The sequence below is a fragment of the Gavialis gangeticus genome, unplaced genomic scaffold (assembly GCF_001723915.1).
Source record: "Gavialis gangeticus isolate Ggan-Ray unplaced genomic scaffold, GavGan_comp1, whole genome shotgun sequence".
In the NCBI taxonomy this organism is placed as follows: domain Eukaryota; kingdom Metazoa; phylum Chordata; order Crocodylia; family Gavialidae; genus Gavialis; species Gavialis gangeticus.
Genome location: NW_017728996.1, coordinates 25208089 through 25234450, shown reverse-complemented (window position 1 = coordinate 25234450; position 26362 = coordinate 25208089). Strand labels below are relative to the sequence as shown.

Sequence of the window (26362 nt, the reverse complement as noted above, 5' to 3'; positions counted from 1 at the left end):
TTCCCCTGAAGGTCTCATAAAACAATGTAAAACAGTGCTGCAGGGAAAGGTGCACTTCCTAAAACTCAAATACACAGGGGCAGAAAATCCAAGGAAAATTTTACTAATTTCCTTTGCAGCTATTACTTTGTTCAGAAATGTATACAATATTTATGGTCATTTGGCTCATAATACTTCACATAGTCTTTGTGATTCCTTAAATAATCAAAATAATGTGAACACTACTGTTGCTACAGTAACAGCATTGAAAGACAAAGTGAACAAAACAGAGAAGTCCAGGCCCAGTCAAATAAGTATTGAAAATAATGTCCATAGTCCATTTTAAGACCATAAAAGCCTAAATGCTTATTCTTGAACTTTCTGAATAAGTCATTTCAAATGAGGTTCCCTTATCAGCAATGACCCCTAAATGGCAGTGATTAATTTGTGAAAACCCAGGAGGTAAATAATGTGCTAAGACATTCTGGCAAGCAATTATGTAAACTACATGAGGTATATACAGACAGAGGAAAGAGAGGCCAAACATTCCCTGGGTTGAAAGATACTGAGTTTCTTGGCCATACCTTCACAGATAAATTGCAAGGGCAAGTTTAAGTCCATGAAAACTTAAGTTAGGAAAGAAGCTTTAGAGGTAGGTTGGCGCAAATGTCAGTTTGATACCCAACTACATACTCATAGGCCTTTGCATCTTTAGAAAGCTACCTCTTAGCTTTTTAGGATGTTTCTGACTGGAACTTTAGCATTCATAAGGTGTTTTTTTTTAATTTAGGTTGTTTCTACTTTTTCTTTTTCTTTAGGGGTAATTAATTGAATGACAGAAACAGGTGTTTTATTGAAATAGGCTTAATATACCACATTGCACTAGTGTAGTGGTTTTCAACCTTTTGGCGGGGGGTGTGCATGGCTGGATGCTGAGCAGGGGTGGCATGTGGCTGGACGCTGATCGGTGGCAGCCGCCACGTGCGACCTTCCCCTGCCTTGTGCATGCGGCCAGGCAGGCAGCGCCTGCGCAGGATGGCGCGTGCCAGCACTCCATCCCTGCCCACGTGGAACCCCATGGGCCTTCTCAAATACCTCTGTGGGTATGCGTACCCCCCCAGCTGATAACCCCTGCATAATTGCATAGCCAGCTCTAATAGTCAATGACGTGGGATGTGTACACAGCCACATGTGCACACATGCATTTCTATCTCTATCTGTAAAGGCCAACTTATAAGCCCTTATTTAACTACATTTAGTGCCTTACTAGCAACAGTGGCACTAGCAGCCAGCACAGTATCAAGCAGTCTTTTAAATGAGGGACCATTTTTCTATTAGATTTTTCCTGAAAAATTTCATGTATGTTCTCTAATCAGTTTTGGAGCAAAAGGATACAATTTTAAGGCCAAAGAGAGTTCAGCGTCTGTTAGATTTTCTGGCTAGACTGATTTTGCAAGCATACACTCAGACTTCTGAAAGAATTAAGTTTATAAATCATGACAATGATAATAAAAATACAAAACATTCACAAAAGCCAGTAAATAGTTTCAAGAGGCAAAAAGCTCATAAAAATAATTTGGTTGCATATTTGTTCAGGACAATGCACAAATCCTGCAGTCTTTTAAAGTAGGGCATACATATATGTTTAAGGCTGTTTTTCAGTCACTATGTACCGTATACCATTGTATAAGTAAGCTGGGGAATACTGACCTGTGCAACGGCCTGTTGAGGTGAACCTGTAGCCAGGTTTACAGTCACAGCGATAGCTCCCAGCTGTGTTGACACATTCTGCGTTTCGTTGACATACTGGCCCATTTTGGCATTCATCAATATCTATCAACACAAGATGGAATTTGATTGTTAGGACAAACTGACAATAAAAAATTGAAACAGAAGCACATTTTTCATTTTAAGAAAATGCCCCCAGCTGACATGTAAGGATTTTATGCATGTTGTTTTTACATTTATTTGTATTAAACAATTCACTGAAAGGAGATTTTTAGATTTGTTTTTAAACATTTCCTGCAGATTTTCCTAAGTCTGCTTCCTCCATCCTTTTAATCTGTCCCCATCCATTGGATGAATAGAAGGCTCTTCCAAAGCCAATCATGTTGTACAGGCCTTTGGCTGGAACCTTGCATCTGGCTGCCTTTCAATTTGTGGCCCTGTTCTTGTACTGAGCTCCAAGGAGGATGGCAGCTTTAACAACATGGATTTCCACTGAAGTTGACAAGAGACCCCACACACATCCTAATGCAGCATTAAGGCCCATATATGAGAACTGCCTGATCTTTAGAGGAGCCAGACATGAAGGGATGTGACTATGAATTTTCTTTCAGCGTTAACAATCCAAAGGGGGTGGTAGTTATACAGGTGATCACAACCTGCAAAACTTCCACTCTTTCTAGCCCCTTGTTGAAGCGTGGCTCGCTCTCTCTCTCTTTGTTTACTGGCTTCTGAAGGTTCTTAAACTGAATGTAATTCTAGCTAATTTTCCTCATGGCTGGCTCTCGCAGAGCTGATGGATGAACAACATTTTCCATCTGTAATATTGGCCTCTGGTTACAGTTTGGTAAACTCAGCCCTGTTTATTTACTGTGGGTGACTAGGTTGAATGGGACACACCCATTCAGAATAACTGTAGTTGTACGCAAGAAACGAAGCTTTTTGGTAATATCTTTTTGGACCAACTGAATATTAATATGTCTCCTAACTATTCAGTTGGTCCAATAAAAGGTATCACCAAAAAGTCCTTGCTTCTCACTTGTTTCCTGGACGATCATGACCATCACCATACTCCAGAACTACTGTTGTATATAATCCTATAGTCAGACAGGATCCAAAACTCCCATTTTTCTGAATAATGCAAATACTATTACCTACAAAGATTAAAAGAGCACCAGTAAGAAACCTGACTCAGACTGGGGACTGGAGGTAAGAACAAGAATGAGACTTCCTTTCAGCATTATATCATGAACATTTCTGCTGTGCTGTAATGTTATACAATAGTAACACTTACACAGCAGCAGGAGAAACAAAACTGAATGCAGCTCATGTTAATTCCCCTACCTGGAACACAGCTGTGATGGAAGTTGTATATTCATTTAGGTATAATACATGTCCCGTTCGCTCCCACCCCCCCAACAAACACAACACAACACAACACAACACAACACAACACAACACAACACAACACAACACAACACAACACAACACAAAGGACTTTTAAGAAAGCAAAGTACTATTCTGGGTGGCCTGCTACCAAGCCCTTGGATTTCATGACTTACCAGCTTCCCTGAAAATACACTGACCATTTGGTGGGGGGCTATAAGATGGTACTGCCTTTGTCAATTGTTAGAACAGGAGTGGACAATATATGGCCCCTGGGCTGGATATGGCCTGCCAAGTGATTCCATCTGGCCCATGGTAGGTTCGTCAGCCTTGCCTGGTCCAGGCACAGGGAGCAGCTTGGGCATGCACCCAGTCCTGCCACCACTGGGCGCAGAGGTGCCACCAAGTGTGGAACACAGCCCTCCGCATCTCCATGTAGCTCTTGTGCATGCCAGGAGCTGTGGTCTGTGGGGCTGGGAGATGCAGCAGTGGGGTGGAGGCAGCCTAGCAGCTGGACTCGGCTTACTGGTAGCCCCCACAGTGGTGGCTTACTCTCATCATCACACTCTGGCTACCACTGCCATTGTCTGCACCACCACTGCCAGCCCTGGCCCCACTGCCTGGGCACTCTGGCCTATTTTCCCTGCACCCACAACCAGGGGCAGCAGAGGGCTCAGCTGGACAAAGGGGCAGGGTTTCCATGGAGACTGACCCACGACCCATGTTGGCAGGGCATGCTTGACCAGGCAATTGGGATGGGGCTGCAGGCTGGTGTCCAGGAGTGGGCAGGTGAATGAGGCTGGGATCACAGGGCAGTGACAGCACGGGGCTGGAGCCTGGGGCACAGCCACCATCTGCTCTCCTCTTGTCCCTGTGATGGGTGCTAATCCCACAGGCAGCAGCTGTGGCATATAGGCATTCACATATTTTCTCATAGAACAAAAATGGTAGTTCTCAGAGAAAAATAACCCGTCTCTGACCTGGTAGAGATTGCTCCCAGGAGAAACTCTCCCAGGAGAACAAATGTCTCTACACTTCCCTGCTGCAGGCTTGGGGAAGGGGGAGTTGCCCCTAGACTGGTTTTGGGAAGGCATGTAGAACAGGGGAGGGGGGGAAGTTTCAGACTGTAGCACTCCCTGTCCCAGAAACATTTCTGGAAAATTTCTATCATTGGACATTAACACCAGTTCATGGCCAATAATAAGTCACCTACCTTCTCTAGAAACAAAACTATGCCTTCCTGAGGAGGAAACACAGGGGCTATATATACATGAGAGTTAACTGGTACAACTTAGCTGAAATCAGTGTACTATATCCACCTAGCCCACTAGAGGTTTTAAGAAAAATGAATTCTCCCACCATACATCAAAAGACCTGGCATTTTTGGGTGTTTTCAGATTGGCGCTATCATATCTGTGCTTTCAGTTTCTTGTTATGTAACCTATGCGTCCTGATGTTGCAATTCAGTGGTCAGTGAGTCTCATAACCACAACAGGGAATGAAGGAAATTCCTACCATAATCTTTGATTGTTGACAGTGACTAAGCTAGAGAATATTTATACAGATTTACCCAATATGAAAATCCATTGAAAAAATTTTGATCTTGTTTTTGAAATATTTACACAAATGTTGTTTTCCTTAGAAACAAAATATCAACTTGAAAGTGAACAGTGTTCTTGTGACCTGACATATGTAAGACCACCCAATGTACTTATTTACTTCCAGACTATGAAAAGTGGGAAGATTTACTTGCCATAACATGTTGACTCATACTGATTCAAGGTCTTTATAGATTAGCTGGAAAATCTGGTAATCAGGAAGCAACAGAAAATATATGTGCAACAGAATTTCCAGGGAGAAGCTAAAATGGCTTTATTTAAAGTCCTGCCCAACTCACATTTTACTGAGCCCAGAACTTTCCCCTGTTATGGATGGATTTGCAAGTACACTGGATTTGCCAGTGTTTGAACTGCCAAAAGGCTAATAATGCCCCCATTTCTATGTGACAAAAGTATAAGCCTCTTACCTTCACAGATCAGTAACTTATCATTGTAGAAGAATCCCACAGGACACTCGCATCTGAAGCTGCCAACCATATTTATGCAGATTCCATTGTCACAGACTCCAGGGATCTCTCGGCATTCGTCAATATCTGTAACAATTGATTTTTAAATAGTCTGAAAAAAAGCGTATTAAATTTGTTTCTACAGAAATATTCTATTTTGCATTTATTCATGAGACAATGTAACCGCAATGTTTATAATAGCAATATGATTATGTAAAATGGTATCAGACACTCAATATTTCCCACGTGACTTGGCAAACTAGATATTTTACTACATATTTTGATATACAGATCAATACCTCTATTTTTTCACTAAAGCCAAAATTTATTAAGCACGGAGAAAATTACAGTTACTTCCCTGCTCTGTCTCATCCATGTCCTATCCTGACCTGCCTCCTTTTCCTTACACTGGAGGTTGGGGCTGCTGGAATAGGCAGCAGCAGAGCCTCATCCACCAGCCGCCTGCTGGTAGCATTCCCTTGCACTGGGGCAATTCTCCATTTGGCATTTCTAGCTGCTTGGAATCTACTATGCATGACTAACATGGAACAAGGTGTCCTCAGAAGATGAAACTCCAGCCCAACAGATGTTGTTGTCAGAAGCAATGTACAATGTTTCCCAGTTTGCACAGTTCCCTCTGTGCTTAAAAAACAAAAACCGAAAAGCAAAAACGCCCCTCCTCATACTCTAAGGGGCTGATCAAAGAATTCACTGAAATTAATGGAAAGACTCCGATTGCCTTCTGTGACTTTAGCGCATGCCTTATGGCCTTTGGCATTAAGAAGGGGAGTGCATCTGAATGCAAACTTTGGTTAGACCTCCACTTTACATCCAGTTTCTCCTCCAGTAAACCTGCGAGTAACTTTTATACTTTTTACTGACATTATGAATGCCTAACGATATTTGAAATGCCTGCAAGATACTATGCTTTTGCATTAAGTCCCACAACTTTCTTGTGCAAGGAACGGTGTTTACCAATAGTTGTTTGATTTCAGGTAACTGTTTTTGGCTTTAAAAATACAGATGTTATTTCAATGGTGTAAATCTTGCTGATTGGGCTCTTTAGGTCTTTTTCAGGCCCTAACTATGGGACCAATATCACTAAATTCATGGCAGCAATAGTTATGGAGAGAGGTCAAAGAGCATTATGGGAATGCTCCACCAATCCCTTAATTTCCTACACAAGCGTCTCTGATGCTGCTGATATTTATCCCAATGATTATAAATGGGTTAAGACCGAACCAAAACCCACCTGTCTGCCATCACCAGAAGCAATCAGCTTGAATAACGACATGGAAATATAATGAAAAAATGGAATAGAGATATTACAGCAAGTTTATAATCCAACAATGCACTGCCTGCCAATCACTACATGAATGACAGTACAGACTGCTCCTGCATGGTATAAGTCAGATACTAAATTATACCCTTGCAGCACACCCAGTGCATGGAAGGAGCAGAAATGGATAATTTCTGTCCCCAGACTAAGAAAAGGTAAAGGCTGGGCATCATAGCTGGGGGAGCCTATACAGATTCCCAGTCACTGATATAGTCTGGTTGCTTACATAGGGTAGCAACTTGTATCACTAGTTTTATTTATGGCTGAGGACACATTAGTAGCATCTTTGGGCTCACCTTTCTGCTTCCAGGAGGAAAGTGAGGGTCAGCTGCAAAGGCTGCTGCTTTTGTGCTTGAACAAAGCTATACCTACAAGTACTGAGAAGGCTGAGCCACTTCTGGCATGCATACTACTAACAGCTGCTGAGGCAGGACCTGCATGTGCCCTGCATTTCATGACCCCTTCCCCATCTAGAGTGGGCTTCTTTTATATGATGTGTTATGCCATGTAGTAGTGTCAGTGTGCAGGCTGCACAAGGCTTGACACCACCTCATACAATTACTTCTGACTAAGCAGGTCAAGAGACTAGGACTTGCCATGGTAAGCTCAGAGGTGACCTAACATGCTGGCATGGAATGGCAATGATTTTGGCAACTGAGTGCAAATGCTGAGACATGATGCTTTGCTCCTCAAACAGCCAGGAATATAGTATACTGTCCATTTCTGTATACACTCTACCTAATTAGAATGGATTCCACAGACCAGGCTATGTTAGTACTTTCTACAGCACCCACTACAAGAGTATCTGAATACTTTGGGTGCCTGTACATGAGTCGGGAGGCTGCTCCAACATGCTGTAATAACAGTGTATTGAAGCAGACTCAATCGAGTCTGCTGGAGCATTGTAATTACCAGCCTCCGTATCTCCTTGTGCTTCAAAATGGCTGGGGGGGCACTTTAACTAAAGCTCGTTTGACAAACTTTAGAAAAAGCACCCCCACTGCCACGTTGAAGCCCAGAGACACTAATACACAAGACGCTCCAGGCGCTTTTATTAGAGCGGTGCTCAAAGCCACTCTAATTAAAGCGCACCCCTCTCCCACCCACAAAGCATGTGTTAAGAATGCCCTTTATCACCTACCTATATACCTCAGCTGTCCTAGTTTTGCAGGGATGTTCCACTTGTTTTTTGTGTGAATCAAAACAAAACAGAATCCCAAAAGGATCCTCGTCTTTGAATTCCTCAGTTCCTCTCTCTCTCATTTTTACAATTTGTTATAAACAATTCAAATGTTACACATAATAATGCAGGTGTAGCAAAGTGGGAGGTCCCCAACCAGCCACAGTGCTGGTCTCCCACTGCCTCTGGGCACACCACCTACCTCTCTCACCTGCCACACCTTGCTGTTAAGTAACTAGTTGGTAACGAGGTAGGAGGCTGCCTTTTGAGGGCCTGGATATCTAAGGGCCAAAAGTACATGCTCCTACCACCCCTTAACATGTCCCATGCCTCGCAGATGTAGCTCACAGCTGTACTAAGCTCTGGCCTGAGGCCAGGCCCAACTCGTCACAGTATTGAGTCTCTTTCACTGTGCCCTGCGCGGGCTGCACTCATATTGCCTCCCTCTCACAAAGGCCTCTCACTCTCCACCACCTCTCACCTGGTCTCTTTCACACCACCCTTCCTGGGCCTTACATGTACCACCTCTTCTCTCCTGGGGACCACATTCACTCTGCCCTCACCCAGAGGGTCCTCAGGCTTCCTACTCTTCACTCCCCAGCCAGTAAGTGTGCAGCCTTTTGGGCATTTCCCACTACCCTCCTCTGAGTGAGCGGTGGGCAGTTCGCTAAAGGCTGTGCTGACTTTGCCACTGGTCTTGTAGCCGGGTAACTCCCCCAGCTGCTCTCCATCAAGGGGCTGATGGCTCATCCCCTGTCCTCCTTACAGCTTCTCCTCCGCTGCCCTCCAATTGGCCTCTGGCCCACCTATGGCCTCAGGCGCCCTAAGGCTTATCTGGACCTAACTCAGGCCCCCATGCTAGCAGGACCTACACTCAAGCCCCCTGCTCACAGGGACCCAACTTGTGCCCCTTACTCACAGGGCCCTAGCTCATGCCCCTGTGTTCACAGGGCCTCACAATTACCACTCTCTACTTGCCCCTCTCTCCAGGGCCTCACAACTGCTGCTCTCGTGCAGGCATTCAGCTGCCCCTCTGCACCCTACTCTGCACACTACCCATACTCTGCTGTCTTGCACCCCACAGGGCTCAGGTGCCACACCTGGGCATGCCTGGCCCTCTACTGCCTCTGGTGTTAAATAACCCACCCAGAGGTGGGGGCTGGGGATAAGGAGCCCCTCCTTACCTTTCACAGGGGAGGTAATTGGCCTGGCATTTCCTGGGGGCTCCCGCACCACCAGGAGCCCTGCCAGGCCACCCTTCCCCAGCTGGGTGCAGTTTCAAGTCAAGCCCAGGACCAAGAGCCTCCTGCCTTACCTCCTAGCTGTTCTCAGAGAAGCAGCTCCTCCGGGAAATGTTGCTTCCTCAGTGTCTAGCAGCAAACTGCTGCACCCAGCCCTGCTGGCCTAGGGCTTAAGATGGCCACTTGTCAGGACTGGGCCGCACCTGCTTGCTGCCTGACCCTGGTCTTAAAAAGGCAGAGCACTTAAGATGCTCTGAGCCCTACCTTCCCCCTTACAATGTTTAGCAGGGAAAGCTTTTCCCTGCTGCTCAGAAAAAACAGGCTGCCCCAGAGCCTGTGATAGCCCTAAAAGTGGCAAGCACCCCACTGGTGCTCCGCCACAGCATGTAAGAAATATTCTGACTGAAGAGGAAAAGGGATTTTTGTGTTACTCTCATACACAAGTGGATTGGAATGAACTGTCAGATTAAATCTGTGCTTGAATCAGAAGGAAAGACTCCTAATTCCTTTCAAACTTAAAGAAGATTGGCCTTACTCCAAGATGATCATAGCTCATTGTCTATTCAGCACGGCTTGATTAAAACATCTTTATAGCTTGACACTGCCTTGATCACAAGCAGCTGTAAATCAGGGCTGCCAGCTAGAAGGAGCTAGGCAGAAAGTTTGCAGGATCAGATTTAAGTTAAGGGTTGAACTCCATTGTATTGTTTGGTCTTTATTCCTCTCCAGGAAAAAACTAATTGTGGAAACAAAGCCTCCCTTTTCCTCGCACATAGGTGGTATGGAATTTAGTTCTCAACAGAGTAATCAAAACTCACCAACTGGTAACCCTGTATAAATGTCAATGAAGAAACCAGGCCTTTGACTTCCACACAGTGTTGAAAATTCATCTATAATAAGAAAACAAGATGACTTAAATTATCCCAATATTTTCATGCTAGGCTAAATTTCCCCCTTTTCCTGTACTTGGATAGGCACATGCACAAACACATACAGAAACACATGAAAACATAACCCTCTCTCCTTAATTTTATAATAGCTTGCATGGTTATAAACATTTTCAAATTAAAAACTTACCTGTACTAGGAATAGGACACTGCTCACAAGGCTTATTCCATGCTCTCCCAATGTTGTAGGAACAGCAGCACATTTTCTTGGTCATGTTAAAGAGAAGCTCTCCATCACAGGTTTGATTGTCTGCATAATAATTTCTGTAGCAGAGACTCCTTCTCATATCTGCAATAAAAAAACAAAAATGTATGACGCTGAAAAGCTCTGTTGAAACATACAACGAAGCTTGTATGAAGGTAAGAGGTCATACTTATTAGTCACCTCATACTTATTAGTTACCGCCTTTCCCAAATGCACTGAGAATATTACTAGGTCACCTGTTAGAAGACTTTTAAACACCTGACTTCTGTAGCTCTCTCCAGAGGTTGCTGAAGACAGGTTTTTCTCTAGTGTTTTACACCCTTGCTAGGAGTGACTCCTAAAACCTATGAAAAACTTGAAACGTTGGGTCAAATATGTTCTCTCAGTTGTCTAATAGCTCCGCAGTAAAGCGACACCATCTACACGTGCATCCCTATTAGACCAGAGAAAACTAATTAACTACACCATAGGATAGTATTGCCTGACAAGTACTATCTTATGGCAGAATTATTTACTCTGCTGCAACTCACGTGTAGATGGTGACCAGGGCTGGCTGGGGCACAAGGGTGCTACAGTGCAGGGGTTGCCTGCCGGCTAGCCCCACACCGTAGCACCCTTGTGCTCCAGCCCCTCCACAGCACATTGAGCCAAAGGGGAGCAGCTCCAAGCTGGCTGGCTGAACCCCCCCAGTCCCCTGCCAGCCAGGACTGCACAGCCCTAGCTCAATATGCTACCGTCATGGAAACAAAATTAAACACTGCACCTAGAAACAAAATATCACGTAAAGATGTGCCCTTTGAAACTCAACTCCAAAAGCTTCAAAAGGGTGGTGTGATGCCAGTAAAAGGAGACCCATGGCTCCTCTTCTCTTAAGGAGCAGCTGTAATCAGGGCTGCCAGCTAGAAGGAGCTAGGCAGAAAGTTTGCAGGATCAGATTTAAGTACGGTGTAAATAACTTTGCCATAGGGCATTATAATATTGTAGGTCACCATTTTTCAGGGACCATTTTGAAAAGAGATGAATTATTAGGATAGAAAGGTCACAAAACCTTCCAGAGCAAAGGCTGAACACAGTAACAATCTTTGAGCAAAAGCACCAATTGAATCACAGACTTTTAATGACGCATCACCATCGGTCAGCTCCAGAGCATGAGAAATACAGGACAAGGTCCAGCCATGTGCTGTCCTCTACAATGCAATGGTTAACAGTGCCTAGGCAAGCTCTGCTGGGATGCTGTCTACTGTGCTGCCTCTACTGCAGCCAATGATTTTTCAAGCCACAGACTGGCTGGTGTTATACAAAAATAGTTTGTTAATCTTTTGAGGCCTGGTCCTACTCCCACTGAAGTCAATGGGAGTTCTGCCACTGACTTCACTGGAAGAAGAATAAGCCTGCGATGCTCAGACATTCCAGCCTCAAAACATTACAGCCGTCCATCAATTTTTACAATAATGCTCAGTGGAGAGGCTCTGTGCATAGATCAATAACATGATATGGCCCAAAGTACCCATGAAATATCACTCTTGCCAAAGGATTAAAATGGAAAATTCACTTCACATGAAGAGCAAGTATAACACCTTTTTACTGTGGTTGGAAGGAAACAGTAACATTGTTTTGCCAATCTAAACGGACTACGCTGATTGTGAGTTGTTTTCTAATAAACCTCTGACAAAAACCTTGTCTTAGTTTACTTAATGAAAATAAAGAAATAGACTAGACCCTCAGTTACATGGACATTGCCAGAACTGCATTTAATTCATAACTGTTCTTCTGTGTAGCTTAACTCAGTGGAGCCATTTACACTAGCTGCTGCCCTGGCACAAAGTGTAAAGGCAAAAATCTTTAAAAAAAAAACCAAAAACCCCTTACCCATACAGTTGTTGCCACCATTGACTTGCATGTAGTCAGGAGGACAGATACAGGTGTAGTTTCCAACAGTGTTATAACAAGTGCCAGGACCACAAATTCCAGGTGTTTCACATTCATTTACATCTAATAAGAAAACCAAAAGTCATTATATAACCACAGTTTATATCAGTCTCAATTGTGTTGAGACATTAGTAAATTTGGGTTAAGATGGCCCAGCAGTTTCTGGGGCAAGAATATACTGCTAAGACTACTTAATGGTCTGGGTCAGGATGGGCATAGAGTGTATAGGAGAGGGAGTAATACCATGAATGGTTATCTCCACAGGTGAGCCAAAAGGCCTCACAGCTAAGGTGGGCCTTGGGCTGCTTGTATATTCAAAGGGATGGGCCAGTGACAGTCAATTTCCTCTAAACTTCTGCCCTAGCAGTTATCTTTGGAGATGCTCTAAAATCAGGTAGAAATCACATCTATGTCTCCTCTCTAGGTACTAATCACCCCTTATGACAAGAGAACCCAAGGAAGATAAGAGTCCCAGTAAACTAGCAGGAGTAAGCCGGACAGAGCTGAAGTCACCTTATCTTATCTTAAACAAAACTGGTTTAGTGAATTTTGATTCGATGGGCTAGAGATGGTAGAATAGTTGCGCTCAGCAAATGTGGCAACAATTACACCAAAAGTCTCCAAGCAAAGGGAGAAAGTAAAAGATGGACACTTGAAAGTTGCTTAAACAGCCTTGCTCATTTTAAACAATATTCGGCCATCAACAGAGAAAGACCTGTATGGACAAGTAGACTTATATCTTCTCTCCACTTAACAGGAAGCCTGTTAACAAGTTGAGCTGCATGTATACAGTACTGCATGAAAAGTCTTTCTGCTTGATTTTTAGCCTGTAAGCTCTTTGTGGCATGAATCTTCTTATATTTACCTAGCCTTAGCACATCACAGCCATTATAGAAAACTAATAATATTACTGATGGTCTGAGAAGCTGAATATACTCTGAACAATGGAAAAGTAGGCATCAGGTTTGGGGATTTTGTCAAAATTTGATACAAAATGCAAACTATAGGCTTCATGGGATAAGTGCATAGCATAATGCACTAAATGAATGCTACCAACTCACTGTGGAGAATGAAGGCTGCAATACTAGACATATTTTCAGTTAAAGACTCAAGCTTTAGATTGGAGGAAGATGGACAATGAGCTGCACTTAAAAGAGGATGATGCCATTTCCACCTGCCCAGCAAACCCAAGCAGTCATCTGTTTGTTTGTTTTACTGCTTAGTCAAGGTAAATAATTACACTGTCTACCAAAGAACTGCTATTTCTTACAGTTAGCTGGTAAATCAGAAGGCGGTAGACAAAAAGTTATAAAAATTTCCACCAAGTCAAAAGGAGTTCTTTATTAACAAATAGTGTGATGGAAAAATTTTGACCAGCTCTACTGTCTCTGCATTTACACATCTTGTTTTGGCAGAACCGATTGATTTTGATGGATGTTGAGTTGTCAACACTTTGTACAAAATAACTGCCAATGCTGGGTAAATCCAAGGACTACATACCGTCACATACTCTAGTGTCTTCATTTAAATAGTATCCAGATGGACACTGACATTGGAAACTTCCAAATGTATTGATACATTTTCCTCCTTGGCAAAGTCCAGGTAGTTCTTGACACTCATCAATATCTAGAAAAGTGAAAGCGCCAGTATGATTATATGGCAAAAAGAGTACATTTTACCAAAGAATTTTGTCATTGTAGACATGTAAAATATTTAAATTATAAGTATTACCTTCCAATATAACTGTAATCGGGTTTGGTCGGAATCCTTCCCCTCCAGGGCACAGAACCTTATACTCAGCTGAAAAAAAAAAAAAGATTTTATGAATTTTCAAAACAATAATATTTGAACTTGGAAATCTCATTCTAGGGAACTTAAATTTAAGGGACATAAAAGAGCCTCAGCAAAATAAGGTGTCACCTATTAATATAACATTGAGTATGGCTTTCCCCATTAGATAGTACAGTTTTACCTGCAATAGCACCATTGTGCAGGGGCAAATATAATGTTCGTTTTGCTGATCTTATGCCAATTCCAAAAGATTTTGTACTGTGAGTGGTATAATAATAAGATACTGCAGTACATGTATATACACAGCAGGTGGTAATACTAAAACTATACTATCCAGAGAAAGTAGAGAGAGACAAAATAAGCAAAATATATTGTTACCTCTAATGACGTTAAGTCAACTTACTTGAGTTCACAGCCGGGCAATGTTCACAGGGAATTCCCCAAGCTTTTCCCAGGGAACAGCAGCAGGATGCTTTGGAAACACCAACCCCAATCTCATTGCTGCAGAAGGTACCTCCATTATCTCCTCGTGTTTTAACTTCCAAGTAGCAGTTGCCAGAACGGGTATCTATTCAAAATATACACCAAGCCAAACATTATATTGCAGGGGAGGGGTGACTTTTTCCCTTTCTTTCCCTTTCTACCCCCTCAGCTCATTTATCACCTCTTCTCTATCTTACACTTAGACTGTAAGCATCTTGGGGGAAAGACCAGTTATTTGTTTGTGCTTAAGCAGCACTTAGCACAATGGGATCCTGGTCCATGTCTGGTAATCCTAGGAGCTATGGTAATACAAAATAATAATAAAAAATGATGACACTAGTTTCGGTGCTGTGGAAGTTATCCCTGCAAGATAATACAGGGTTTTACCTGAAGTATTAGGATCACTTCCATCCACAGAGGCCGTTTCTAACACCAGTAACTGGGCAAAACGTTTCTCTGTTAAGTCCTCCCACTGAAACCAGTGAGACTGCTTGCAGACTAAGGACTTTCTCAGCTTGAATAAAAGTGTTACATTTGGGCTCTCTCATTTAGGTGCATATTTTCATTTATACTTGTCTCTCCCCATCTCCTTGAACCCTGGCCCCAATTCTAGGAACTGCTACTTTCATATGACTTTGATATTAATGTAATATAGATAAATACCCATTTATTAAATTAATATATTTGGAAAGTAAGATGCATGCAACTAAGATGCATCTCTCCCTCCCCGCACTGACCTCTTAAACAATTCAGAACCAAGGAGTACCAGACAAGTACTGAATGGTTGAGGTCTAAGTCTCACAAGAACATTTCCCTTGGTCATGACAGTATGGTTTGGCCAGCTGCACCTACAGTCAGATCTGAAAGTGTTGTTGGCTTTATGCCACACCTTTGGGTTCTTTCAATCCAGGGGACAGATGGAGGCTTGTTTGGGCTTCATGCAATTTAAAGCAGCCTCGTGGCTTCTCCAATTTGTGCACAGCTGCATCATGCACTGAAGGGGCTTTTGGCAGTAAGGGTTGGCTCCAGTGCAGCAGTACTCTAGCTATACTCCCTTTCCTTAAACCAACCTAAGCCAGGGGCAGTAGGATGGGAGTTGGAGAGCCCTCCCAAACAGCTAAACACCACCTGGTGGACTGCCTCAGCCAGCTGTTAGCATTACGGTCCATTTGTGACACTACTTCTCAATAACATAAAAAATGATATCTTACCAACACAGCCAACACGGGTCGGATTCAGCTCAAAATCAGGGGGACACTCACAGGTGTAACTGCCTGGGGTATTGACACATGTGCCACTGATACAGGTTGTGGGGTCTGCACATTCATTAACATCTGCAACAATAACAGCAGGGCTGTTAGGAAATACCGCAGTATAACACATAAGCCAACAATATGCTAAGTGTCAGTGTGTCAGACTCAGGAAATCATGATACTATGGCTTCTCATGTGTTGTATCTTAGTCATTCTCCAGACAGTTGCAAAGTACCACTGAAACTTTAGAAACAGATGTTATCCTGATATGCAATTGACATTTCATGGAGTAATACTTCATTTTCATCAGAAAAGAATAATTCTATAAAAAGAAATGCAGTGAGAAGTGCATGTGTTGTTCAAAAAAATATTATCATCTAAAAACATGTAGGAGCCCTTGTACTTTATGTTACTGTGAACAGAAAGTGTAGCACACAGCAGATCTCTTCCTGGGAGATATAGACGGAAAGACGCAATGCCTCTGTTCTGTTTCCTTTTCTTCTCTTGACCTAGTGGAACCTTGGGCATCCACTGCTTCATCATGCACAGGCTGGGAGGATGACTACACAAGTCCCCAAGTTAGGCAAAGTATTTGCATGAAATTTCCTGCTGACTCTTTTGTGCTACTTCACTGTTCTGCACTGAAGGATCTAGGACAATTCTATGTTTTCTTTATAATCTAACACAGCACCAGCTTTGCCAAAAGACTAGACCAAGATAACAACAGCTACGTTAAAAACAATGACATTTAAAATGAATCTTTACCTGTGCAGTTACCACCGCTTCTGTCTAATTCATAACCCGTCTCACACTCACATCGGAATAGACCAGGTAGGTTATGACAAGTTCCATAGACGCAGATCTTAGAAAGGGTACACTCATCAATATCTTTAAGAAAAAAAAACATATGCGGAAAAACAAATGCCATTAAATTTTCTTTATACAGAGAAATGAAATCTTGCATGAATCAGCATTTGGAAAACTAAACATGGAACTGAAGGCTGGCTGTTTGTGTATACTCCATAAAATATGTTTTAGATTTGAAATAATAATATATAGATTTACATTTGGAACCTAAAGGATCCAATCTAGAACCCCTTACTCAGGCAAAAAACTCTCACTGGAGGCACTGGGAGTTGTACCAGAACTAATCTGAACCCCAACTGTAGGTTCTCCTGAGGAACAGTGAATTTTAATATAGAAACAAATATGCCTTAGAGAAGTGAAATTCAACTCTATGCCAATGGACAGTACCAGGAAGGGATGACTTCAGTTAATCACAAGCCCTAGTATGAGGGTGAATTTCACCTTGTTCAGGTTTATTTCATCCAACACATTTTAAACAGACTGTATTTATTTTCTGGGACTAACTACTATAGGTATTTTGCCTAAGTAAGGACTGCAGCATCAAACTCAATGTTTACAGAATACTGTATGAACTGCATAATGAACTACAAACTCAACCCAGTAACAAGAGCTTGTGTTTACAAAGGACTTGAAAATGCTTCTGTGGTTAGTATACATAGCAGAGACATCAGGAGAAGGCTGTTGTAGCAACAGAAGAGAGGCACTATATGAGCTATTTAATGCAAGTTTGAAGATTATTTTGGTTGAAAGTAAATGGCTACATAGATAAAACGTTAAGAAATCAATTTGTTTAAATTTACATGGACGTCCAACTCTCACAATTTATGCTTTATACTTTATTAGTAAAAAAAAAATACATGGAACACTTTTGGGTAGCAAAAGTACACAATCCTATTTACGGTCTTCTTATGAATGTCATCCAATACCTGTGTCTATAATACATTCAAACAAGTTGGGTTTAAGGATCTCAGTATTGGAGAAAATATACATTTATTTATAGATCTGAGCATATAATTTACTCATTGATTCTGTCTTTGTTTTCTATTAGTTAACACATTGTAAGATTCTAGCATTTTTGTACTCCCAATTAATTTAGATTTTTTCATATTTCCCCTTCTCCCACCTTTTGAGTGGCTAACAGAATATCGACTATTTACAAGACAAGGTATTGTTCTGACTTCAGGACTTAACTAACCAACTAGTGCAATGCAAACTGTAGATCTCAAATACATCATTTGAAACTTACTTGGAGCAAATATTCACGCACCTAATTTTTGAAATGTATGTGAAATAGGAACAAACTCCTGAACTCTCATGCATAGGGTTGAAAACTGCTGAGTGGCACTTACTTTCAACACTCAGCAAATGTTGATGGGAACTTTTTTCCACTGGGTTTGCAACAATTTTGTTGTCTCATCTTTCTAAACTGTACCTTTCCTTACATTGGATAATTATGCCTTTGTATAATCACAGTTCATAGAAGCTGTTCAGAATGCTTCATCCGCTACCAAATCAATACTTCATGATAGATTTTGGGTCTGATCCAAAGCCTAGTGAAATCAGTGGGGGGGTCTTTATATTGACTTCTGCAGCCTTGCTTCCCATATATTAGTCTTCCTACATATTAAAGACAATATTATGATGGTTTCTGCTAAAGTGGCATGAATTGAATAGCAAAACCAGAAAAAATTGCCTAGATGATAATCCATCATGGTGGAAGAAACTCTTCAAAGAACTTCTCTCACTCTCTGGAGCTGGCTGAGAGCTCTGGAGCTGTGAGACAAAATTAGTATCTGGACACAAACAGGAAAACATGACATTCTACCCTTGGCTGTATTTCTTTTGACCAATGTGTTTTCCAACAGTTAACATAACTGCAATTGATTGTAACGTTTTTCAAAAATAAAGTGTTAAGACAGAATTTGCAGAGTGTTGTTTAAAGCTTACAGTGAATTACCTTCACATGCTTTCCTATCTGGACTTGGCAAAAATCCCATATCGCATTCACAGCGATATCCTCCAGGGACATTGAGGCACTGCCCATTTTCACAGAGGTTCAGGTTTTCTGAGCATTCATCAAGATCTGTGACAGAAAGAGGAATTGCATTTTACTGTGAATACTTCTCACTAACAATCGATCAGCTAAGATAAATTGTGATTGCTCACTGAAGAAATAAGTCTAGTTAAATGTTTATTGTCATACTAAAAGGCCAGGGGCAGTTTTTCACTTTGAAAATATGATTTCTAATAAAATGAAGCAGCAGCGAAAGGTAAAAACTGTTAAAAGTAGTTAAATCTAATAACAAGTGCAGGGAATGGAGTAATTTAAACTTAGAGCCAAATTTAGACAAGATAATATAATTCACATGCTCTCATCATTATGGTTTGTATTACAGCAGAGCCTTGAGGCCCCAAATGAGATCAGGGGTCTCCTGTGGTAGGTGTTGTCCAGCATACAAACAAATGGTAAGAGAGACTCGCTGCTTCACTGAGCTTTTATTCTAAACAGACAATACAGACAGAGTAGGAGGAGAAACAGACAAGAGGGGTGAAGTGGCCTATTCCAAGTCACACCGCTGTATGGCTGGACTATACTGCTGTTGAGAAATAAATTGGCCCTTTTCTCTAGTTGACGTTTTACACATCACATGTGCTGCAATGGAGCACAGCTGGAAGTCTCAGTGTAAAAATCTAGGACTGAGAAAGCAAAAGCACCACAGATCAAAACTGATGCTGCATGCCTTGGCAGAAGGCTTCCACAACACTTGCCTGCTCCAGTTTGAGTTCTACCCACTTTTCAAATTCCTAAGTAATAAACAAGATAAACGCCAGAGTCCAATCAAAATGTGGGAACGTAATAAATGCTTGCTTTTAAAACAAAAAGGATATTGCAGTCCATAAGCTTTTCAAAATAAAGAACTTACGTATTGAAAATAAAACAGTTGTACATTATGAAGGCCATTTGAGAAGCAGAATCAGATTTGAAAATTGTATACAGTGCAAGAAACAGAGTTCTAGTGTTTATTCATACAACTGAATGATTCAAATGTAATTTACTTTAAATCAGCTGGGGCAGATTACCAGTTGAAATAAATCAGTGTAGTCAACAGGGAGCTACTGATTTACACCAACTGAGGATCTGCCCAATTAGGCATTTATTTTAGGGCTCTATTTTATTGTGCATCACTGTAGAATAACTTTGACACAAAATCTATAACAGGGGCAGACAAAATTTGGCCCATGGGCTGGATCCGGCCTGTCAGGCCATTCTATCCAGCCTGCAGGGCCCCTAAAAATTTTAGAAAATGTATATTTATCTGCTCCTGGCTGCCTGTCAATGATGACAGGAACCAGGGGCTGTAGGATCCAGGGGAAGCCAGTAGGATTTGCCAGTAAGGCCAGCCCAGCCCTGCCCTGTCCCCCCAGCCCCCTCCTACTCCCTCTCCCCCCAGCTGCATCACAGGACCACGGGGTCCATGCCAGTACCCCAGGGCCAGGAGCAGGAGTGGGGGGAGTGTATGGGGGGTCTGATCACAAGATGGTAACCAAGGGGTGGGGCACCTGTCAAGGGATGGGGCAACCAATGCAGCCCTTGACAGCTTGCCTAAACTCGGTAAGTGGTCCTCTGCCTGAAATAATTGCTCACCCCAATCTATAACAATAATCAAAATCCTTAGCGCAAAAGCAAAGTTACTAGTGACAACTTTTATACGGGCTAATTTGCTCTTCAAAGCAGAAAACTTTTAAGGTGGGGAACATCACCAAACAAATTTATAGTCTATAACATTAGGGTTCAGAAGTAGCTGCTTGTCATATTTCAGCACTTTATCCTGAAACTATAATCCAGATGATGCAGAAAAAGGACAGTGAACATATGCTAACTTCTGGAAGGCAAACATATTCCTAGGCAACTGTACGAAGGAACATAAACAGATGTGCCTCATTACTCAAGTGTCATGTGGGTGGCCTATAATCTGGTTTATTAATTGGTCCAATTACAGCACCAAGCAGTGTTTTAATAAGTTTGCCACCCACATTTATTAACAAGTAACACTCATAGAAAACTTTCACAGGGAAAAATGCCATTGAGTTTCATTGGCCAGCTTTTTCATAACAAATGATGTTATGTTACATGAAATGGGAGACTGTGACACAATATCTCAGGATATACCTTAACAAAAGACTGGAAAGATTCAAAACAAACATTTTGGTCTTCAGTCTAACGCTTCCTGACTTCAATTCAATGGGAGGCTTCCTGGAGCACAGAAAGACTGCAGGATCAGGCCTCTGGGATTGTAAAATTTTGGATCAGCACTTGAAATTAAATTATGCTACATGTAAGAAAAAGGTAAATTTCCTCTACAACTAGCCACTTCAGATGCTTGCTTGGGCATTTCACATTCTAGTACTTGCTCACTGCAAGCTCACCTGTACAAGTGAAGCCATCTCCTGTGTAACCTTCTTTACAAAGGCAACGGTAAGAGCCCATGGTGTTCTTGCAATCAGCATGTGGGCTGCAGTTGTGTGTTCCATTGGAGCATTCATCCAAATCTTTAAATATAAAAGACAGCCATATTAGTAAAAACCAGTTTCAATGGAACCTTTAAGATACTCAGTATATGGCACAGAAAAACTCTATTCTGAATATCTTTCATAATAAAAACAATGCACTATGAGGTTTGTTTTGTTGTTGTTGTTGTTTTTTAAACTTGACTTTTTTATGAGCTCTTTTATTTAGACAGCAAGAAAAACAACACATGCAATGTATCACTGGATATTCTAGATTACCACATTCAGTGGTCTAGACTGGACACCAATTGTTCTTTTCTCAACTTGAAGGGATATTTCTCTTTCTCTCTCCATTACCTTCTTGATGGATATCTCCTCTTCTCATTCACATATCTTTGATTGGAAAAGCAGGATTTGCAATGTGCTAAGTAAACTGTTAAGATAACTCTGTAGTGCTGAGTTATATAGCAACTGGTCCTCAATACCCAGGATGAAATCCTGACTAGTCAGGTCAGTGGTAAAAATCTTAATGACTTCAAGGGAGCCAAGATTCCTTTCCAAGCACATCAAATCTCTCAGGACCCTACTACACATTCACATTAGATCTGGATAGAAATCAGCTATAGAGTTATTACACTAACTCTGTAGCTGGTTGGTTCTTTTATAGTCATTTTTATGGTGTGATAATTACTTTGCATGGGTGGCTGATTTAAATTTATTGCACAAATAACCAGTTAACTGTTTTATTTATATATATAAAATGAGAGGTAGCAGGGGCCTCAGTGACCTATACCAACTGTTTTTTTAAGTTACTGGACGTTGCTTTGCTTCCTATTGGTGTTGGATTCCAATTATTAAAGTAGATGCAACAATACATGAAACTTACCTGTGCACTTGACACCATTTCCAATCCAACCTAAGCTGCAACTGCATTTGAAACTTCCTGCTGTGTTTGTGCATATGGCATGTCTGTCACAATTATGAGCTCCAATTTCACACTCGTTGATATCTGCAACGACACAGGCAGTTTTGAAAGAGTCTGTATGTCCAGGTTCTCACATTCAGCACAACTGATGCACAGAACACTACAAATTGGCTCTATAAATGTGACCAAAGGTTTGAGTTTTTTACAAGGCATGTAAAAAATAGGTGCAAAAGAAACAGACCAATGACAAAGAAGAACTACTTAATAGCTTGTGGGTTTCAAACATGCACTGTCCTATTGTTATCTATACTTTTCTTTGAGAATTACTTTAAGCAGTACTTTTGCAGAATAGTATAACGTATTCCAAAGTCCCAATTGAGATCCATACCATAAGGAGAAAAATCAATGCATTAAGATTTCCACTTTTTCCTTGTATGCTCCAGGAAGACTAAGTTCACAAGTCTCCAAGATGAAGAGGCATACCAGCCACAGGGAGCTCTAAGACTGAAGTAGATTTTGGATCCTATGTTCTCCAACAGCCTTGGAAATCCCCTGGGCCAAACCTGCTTATTCAGAGCTGGTATATGACAGAAAATGGTCTCTGCATTAGAGAGATGCTAACATAATTTACCAGGCTACCACTTACAGGGTCATACCTTAGACTGTTCTTAGTTCACCTAAGGAGTGAGATGCAAAGCTTGCTTTCTACTGTTGCCATCTAACCGTGGGACCTCCTTTTTGCCTAAGGGCTGCTTTAAATTGCAACAGAGCCCCTTCCTCCACCAAGGAATCAATATGGAATGCAGCAATATGCTCAGAGCTCTACAATACCAATGGGGTTGGTGGTTTATACCAGTTCTTCACCACTCTAATTCCTCCCCTTGCCAGGCATGTCACCAACCAAACACTGCAGCCAGGCTTTGCACTGCCAGAGGGAACCAAAGCAGAGGGTGGGGGAAGGGGAGGTTGTTAGAAACTGTTCCAAGGTATTTAGTCTTAATGTGAAGGTTGATGGAAGTAAAACTTGCTCTTGAAGCAAGTTATTTCTTAAGAACTCAAGAAACCTGAACAAAGTGGAGGAGAGAAAAGCATCCTTGAAGGCAGCAGATGCCATCCATCGAAACCCTCAAAGTATGCATCCTTGCCAGCACATTCCACTTCAGCGCTTGGTATTTTCACCTTAATTTTGATTCTTGGGCAGTGTCAAAACATATAGGCAGAAAAATAAACCAAGCACAGCTCTCTTATGTTAGGAAACAAATTCATGCTTCATATAAGCACCTGGAGAACATATAAACTCGAAGATACTGTTTTCAGAAATTGTCTTGGAAGCTACAACAAATGCTGCAGAAATTCTACACACACGAGCCATAGATTTTACAGCCTTTACTGTAACCTAGCACTCTCTAACTGTGTTTTGGTTTGCTTCCATACATAGGTAGTATATTGTCTAGTATCACTTCAAATCTCTTATGAGTTTCTGTCATTTGTTACTAGGCTTTTTACTCCCTTTACTGTTGTATTTGGTTAAATCACACTATTCTGCAGAACATCCAATGGAAAGGAAAACCTAAGGTACAAACTTGGTATGATCCAACATCCATAGAGCCCAATTCCTTCTCTCTGGCAGAAATGATTGAGCAAAGGCATGGAGCATTGACTGGAAAGCATAGAGATCCCCAGCCCCAAACCTAGTGATAGGACCAATCCCACTGCATGTTATTTTTGCTCTTCTATGGAAGGCAAGTTAATGGAGTTCAGGGCTCATTGCCTCTCTGCTAGGATGAGAGAGGGGTCTGAAGCAGATGCCTAAGTGTGTACTTTCCCACTGTTTGGACATTCCTACTGAGGTGAGTTCAAAACCTGTCTGTGCAGATCTCGGTACAGATCTGAAGCTGGCAGCCTGATCCCACAACTAATCAATCAAGACTAAGACTAGGACTCCTAGAAAACAAATATAGGCATGCACACTTTTTATATCTAAAATGAGAGGTCAAGAAAAGAAAAATCATAGAACATATTTGCCTTCACTACATGAAAAAAATCTGTAAGATGACAATACCACCCAGAGCAGGAAACTCGTCAAAAGTCTTAAAGGGAATCAAGAACATGAACTATGGCTTGCAGGACAGGGAAGGTTAGGCACCATTTCTAGAGGCCAGGTAGAGTATATATTGGTGTAAAAGAGGAAAAGAAAAACCCAGCAGTTTGCACTTGAACCTTTACAGGATCTGAAAAGAAACAAGTTGTTAAACGACTGCAAATATTAAGGGTGCTCTGTATTTGATTACATGATGCTCAGAAATATTCAAACAATTGCATGCTTGCTCATAACCTTTGGAGAACAACAAAACAACATAAAAAAACCACTTCCTTCCAGATTTTTCTGCCAAGAATTTTTAAACTACCAGCAGTTATGCTACAAGTCATATAGGGAATCTCTATTCTGGCAACCTGAGCAATACAGTTCAGCCCTACATCAGCTGATCATGGACTCTAATAGGAGCAAGACAGGATCCACAAATGTAAAAGTAAACTATGTATCACTTCTAGCTTACCAAATTCTGCTTTATGAAGCCAAATGCTAGAAACTGAATTTTCTTAGGTTGTATCCTGACATCAGCAAATGGACACATCACATTTTTGTAGTGCCAAGGAGTTAATGGAATTAGAGTAAAATGGGCCTTTCAGGTTAGTCACATTATTATTTCAGACAACTTCCGCTGGACTTTACTACAAGGGCTGTCATGCTGGATCTACAGGTTTTAGTTCTAAGGCTCTGATCTTGCTGGCAGTGAACAATACTGATCTTCTGGGGACCTAGTATATCTCACTGTAAACACTCTGAAGAACATGCCCTAATCCTCACACTCACTAAGGTGGGATGTCCTGACTATACTCATCTGTTGCTACCCTTTTTGTGTCTATTCTAGGCTGGATGTCACACACTGGCAATCTCTATTGGATGAAAGTAGGAAGTAAGTCATGAAAGTAAATCTATAACAAATATGGACTTTTACGAAGGGATAAACTCCCACATTATATCATCCATTGAAATGCCTAATTATGAGTTTTGTTCCAAGCTCTGAAGTCTTCACTCAGCTTTTATTCAGAAAAAAAATATGTAATTGACTTCGAATGAGTTTTGCTTGAATAAAGACAGATTAAGTACTGCAAAATGCATCTCCTAATAACATTTACCATCACAGGGATGTTAGGAGGCTTAACTCATTTATGAATGCAAAGTGCTTTCAGCTTGAGATGAAAGCTGATACAGAAGTGAACAATATCATTCTCATCCTCATTTCAGCTTGTATTTATTTTCAAAGCCATCTGCATTTAAACACAGATCATGTTCTGTCATAATTCATTTGGTCTCCTTGCATCCTGTGGCTGAATTATAAGCTTGACTTTATTGCATCACAACTATTTCCAGAGCAAAAAGAAAGATCTCAGATCAAATAAAGTCCTGTCAAAAGAGGGGAATAATTTCAGCAGAAGTCGTACCCACTTAAGTTGGGGATTAATTTGGATTTATGTTGCTATAAGAACTGAATTATTACTTCACAAGATAAAACAAGATGGGGAAAGGGAGCTCTGAAGGGCAAAGCTTTATTCAAACACAAGTCTCTTCAATGACAGCACAGCCCAGATTCTACTATACTCAAGGTATGGATAAACATACCTTTTAGATACTTTAAAAGAGGAGAGAGAATTGTTCAGAGCTGTTTGAAATGTGCACTGTAAGTGTTATGTCTGCATGATCCTATAGTGACACAAGAGAGGTAAATTGCCGTAACTTTGATCCTGAGTAAACCAGGGTTAAGTTGGAGTGGTTTGGCTGTATCTGTATAACTACAAGATCATGCTGATGCAACAGTTGTTTTGTAACATTTTACACTGGTATCTTTTGTCATGGCTACAATTTTTAGGCGTGTCTATACGTTCTCTCTAATAAGCAGTACCTTGCTTGTCAACTAGTTCCATCCCTTACAAAAGCAGTACTCAAAAAGTAAAGTGCTACTCAGCCTGACCCAAAGAGAACACAAAATTCCCATTGACATCAGCAGAATACTCATCAGAGCTGAAGTTGAAGTGCTCCTCTGTATAAAGTACATTTTTTGCTTAAGTTTTCTCCAGGATGAAATTTCTCCTTTAGAATTAAAGCTGTTACAAGCCAACACAAACACAGAAAGTCCAATCAAAGACTGACACTACATCCTCAGCAGGTCCCACTATGTTCCGTGCTACCTTACACATCCTCATCTTTGTAACTGCACAGCTCCCATTAACATTAAGGGAGTTGTCCGATTACAACAGATGAGAATGCATACAATAAGTAACATGCAGATCTGATATAAAAGTCATTCCAAGCAATTCAAAGATAAATTGCCAGTTTCCATGTTTATGTTGGCTCCATTAACTCTCTTTTCTAGCAAACATTTTTTTCAGTAGGAGAAAATGTGTTTATCCTGCCAGGTTCTCTTTTCTTTAAAAATGTCTGAAACATTTTTATTCAAACTTCACCAGAAGGAGAG

General features: G+C 41.3%; 1 protein-coding gene across 1 annotated transcript in view; it reads right to left on the bottom strand.

Moving 5' to 3' along the window:
* FBN1 (fibrillin 1) overlaps positions 1–26362 on the bottom strand; it is a 234959-nt gene that overhangs the window by 44841 nt on the left and 163756 nt on the right. Inside the window, exons 33-45 of the mRNA XM_019503825.1 lie at positions 21786–21908; positions 20819–20941; positions 18348–18473; positions 16289–16411; positions 15482–15604; positions 14191–14355; positions 13728–13796; positions 13497–13622; positions 11937–12059; positions 9993–10151; positions 9734–9805; positions 5117–5242; positions 1660–1812 (exon numbers count right to left, since the gene is read on the bottom strand). Of these exons, the coding sequence (XP_019359370.1) occupies positions 1660–1812; positions 5117–5242; positions 9734–9805; positions 9993–10151; positions 11937–12059; positions 13497–13622; positions 13728–13796; positions 14191–14355; positions 15482–15604; positions 16289–16411; positions 18348–18473; positions 20819–20941; positions 21786–21908 (1611 nt within the window). The remainder of the gene's footprint in view (positions 1–1659; positions 1813–5116; positions 5243–9733; positions 9806–9992; positions 10152–11936; positions 12060–13496; positions 13623–13727; positions 13797–14190; positions 14356–15481; positions 15605–16288; positions 16412–18347; positions 18474–20818; positions 20942–21785; positions 21909–26362) is intronic.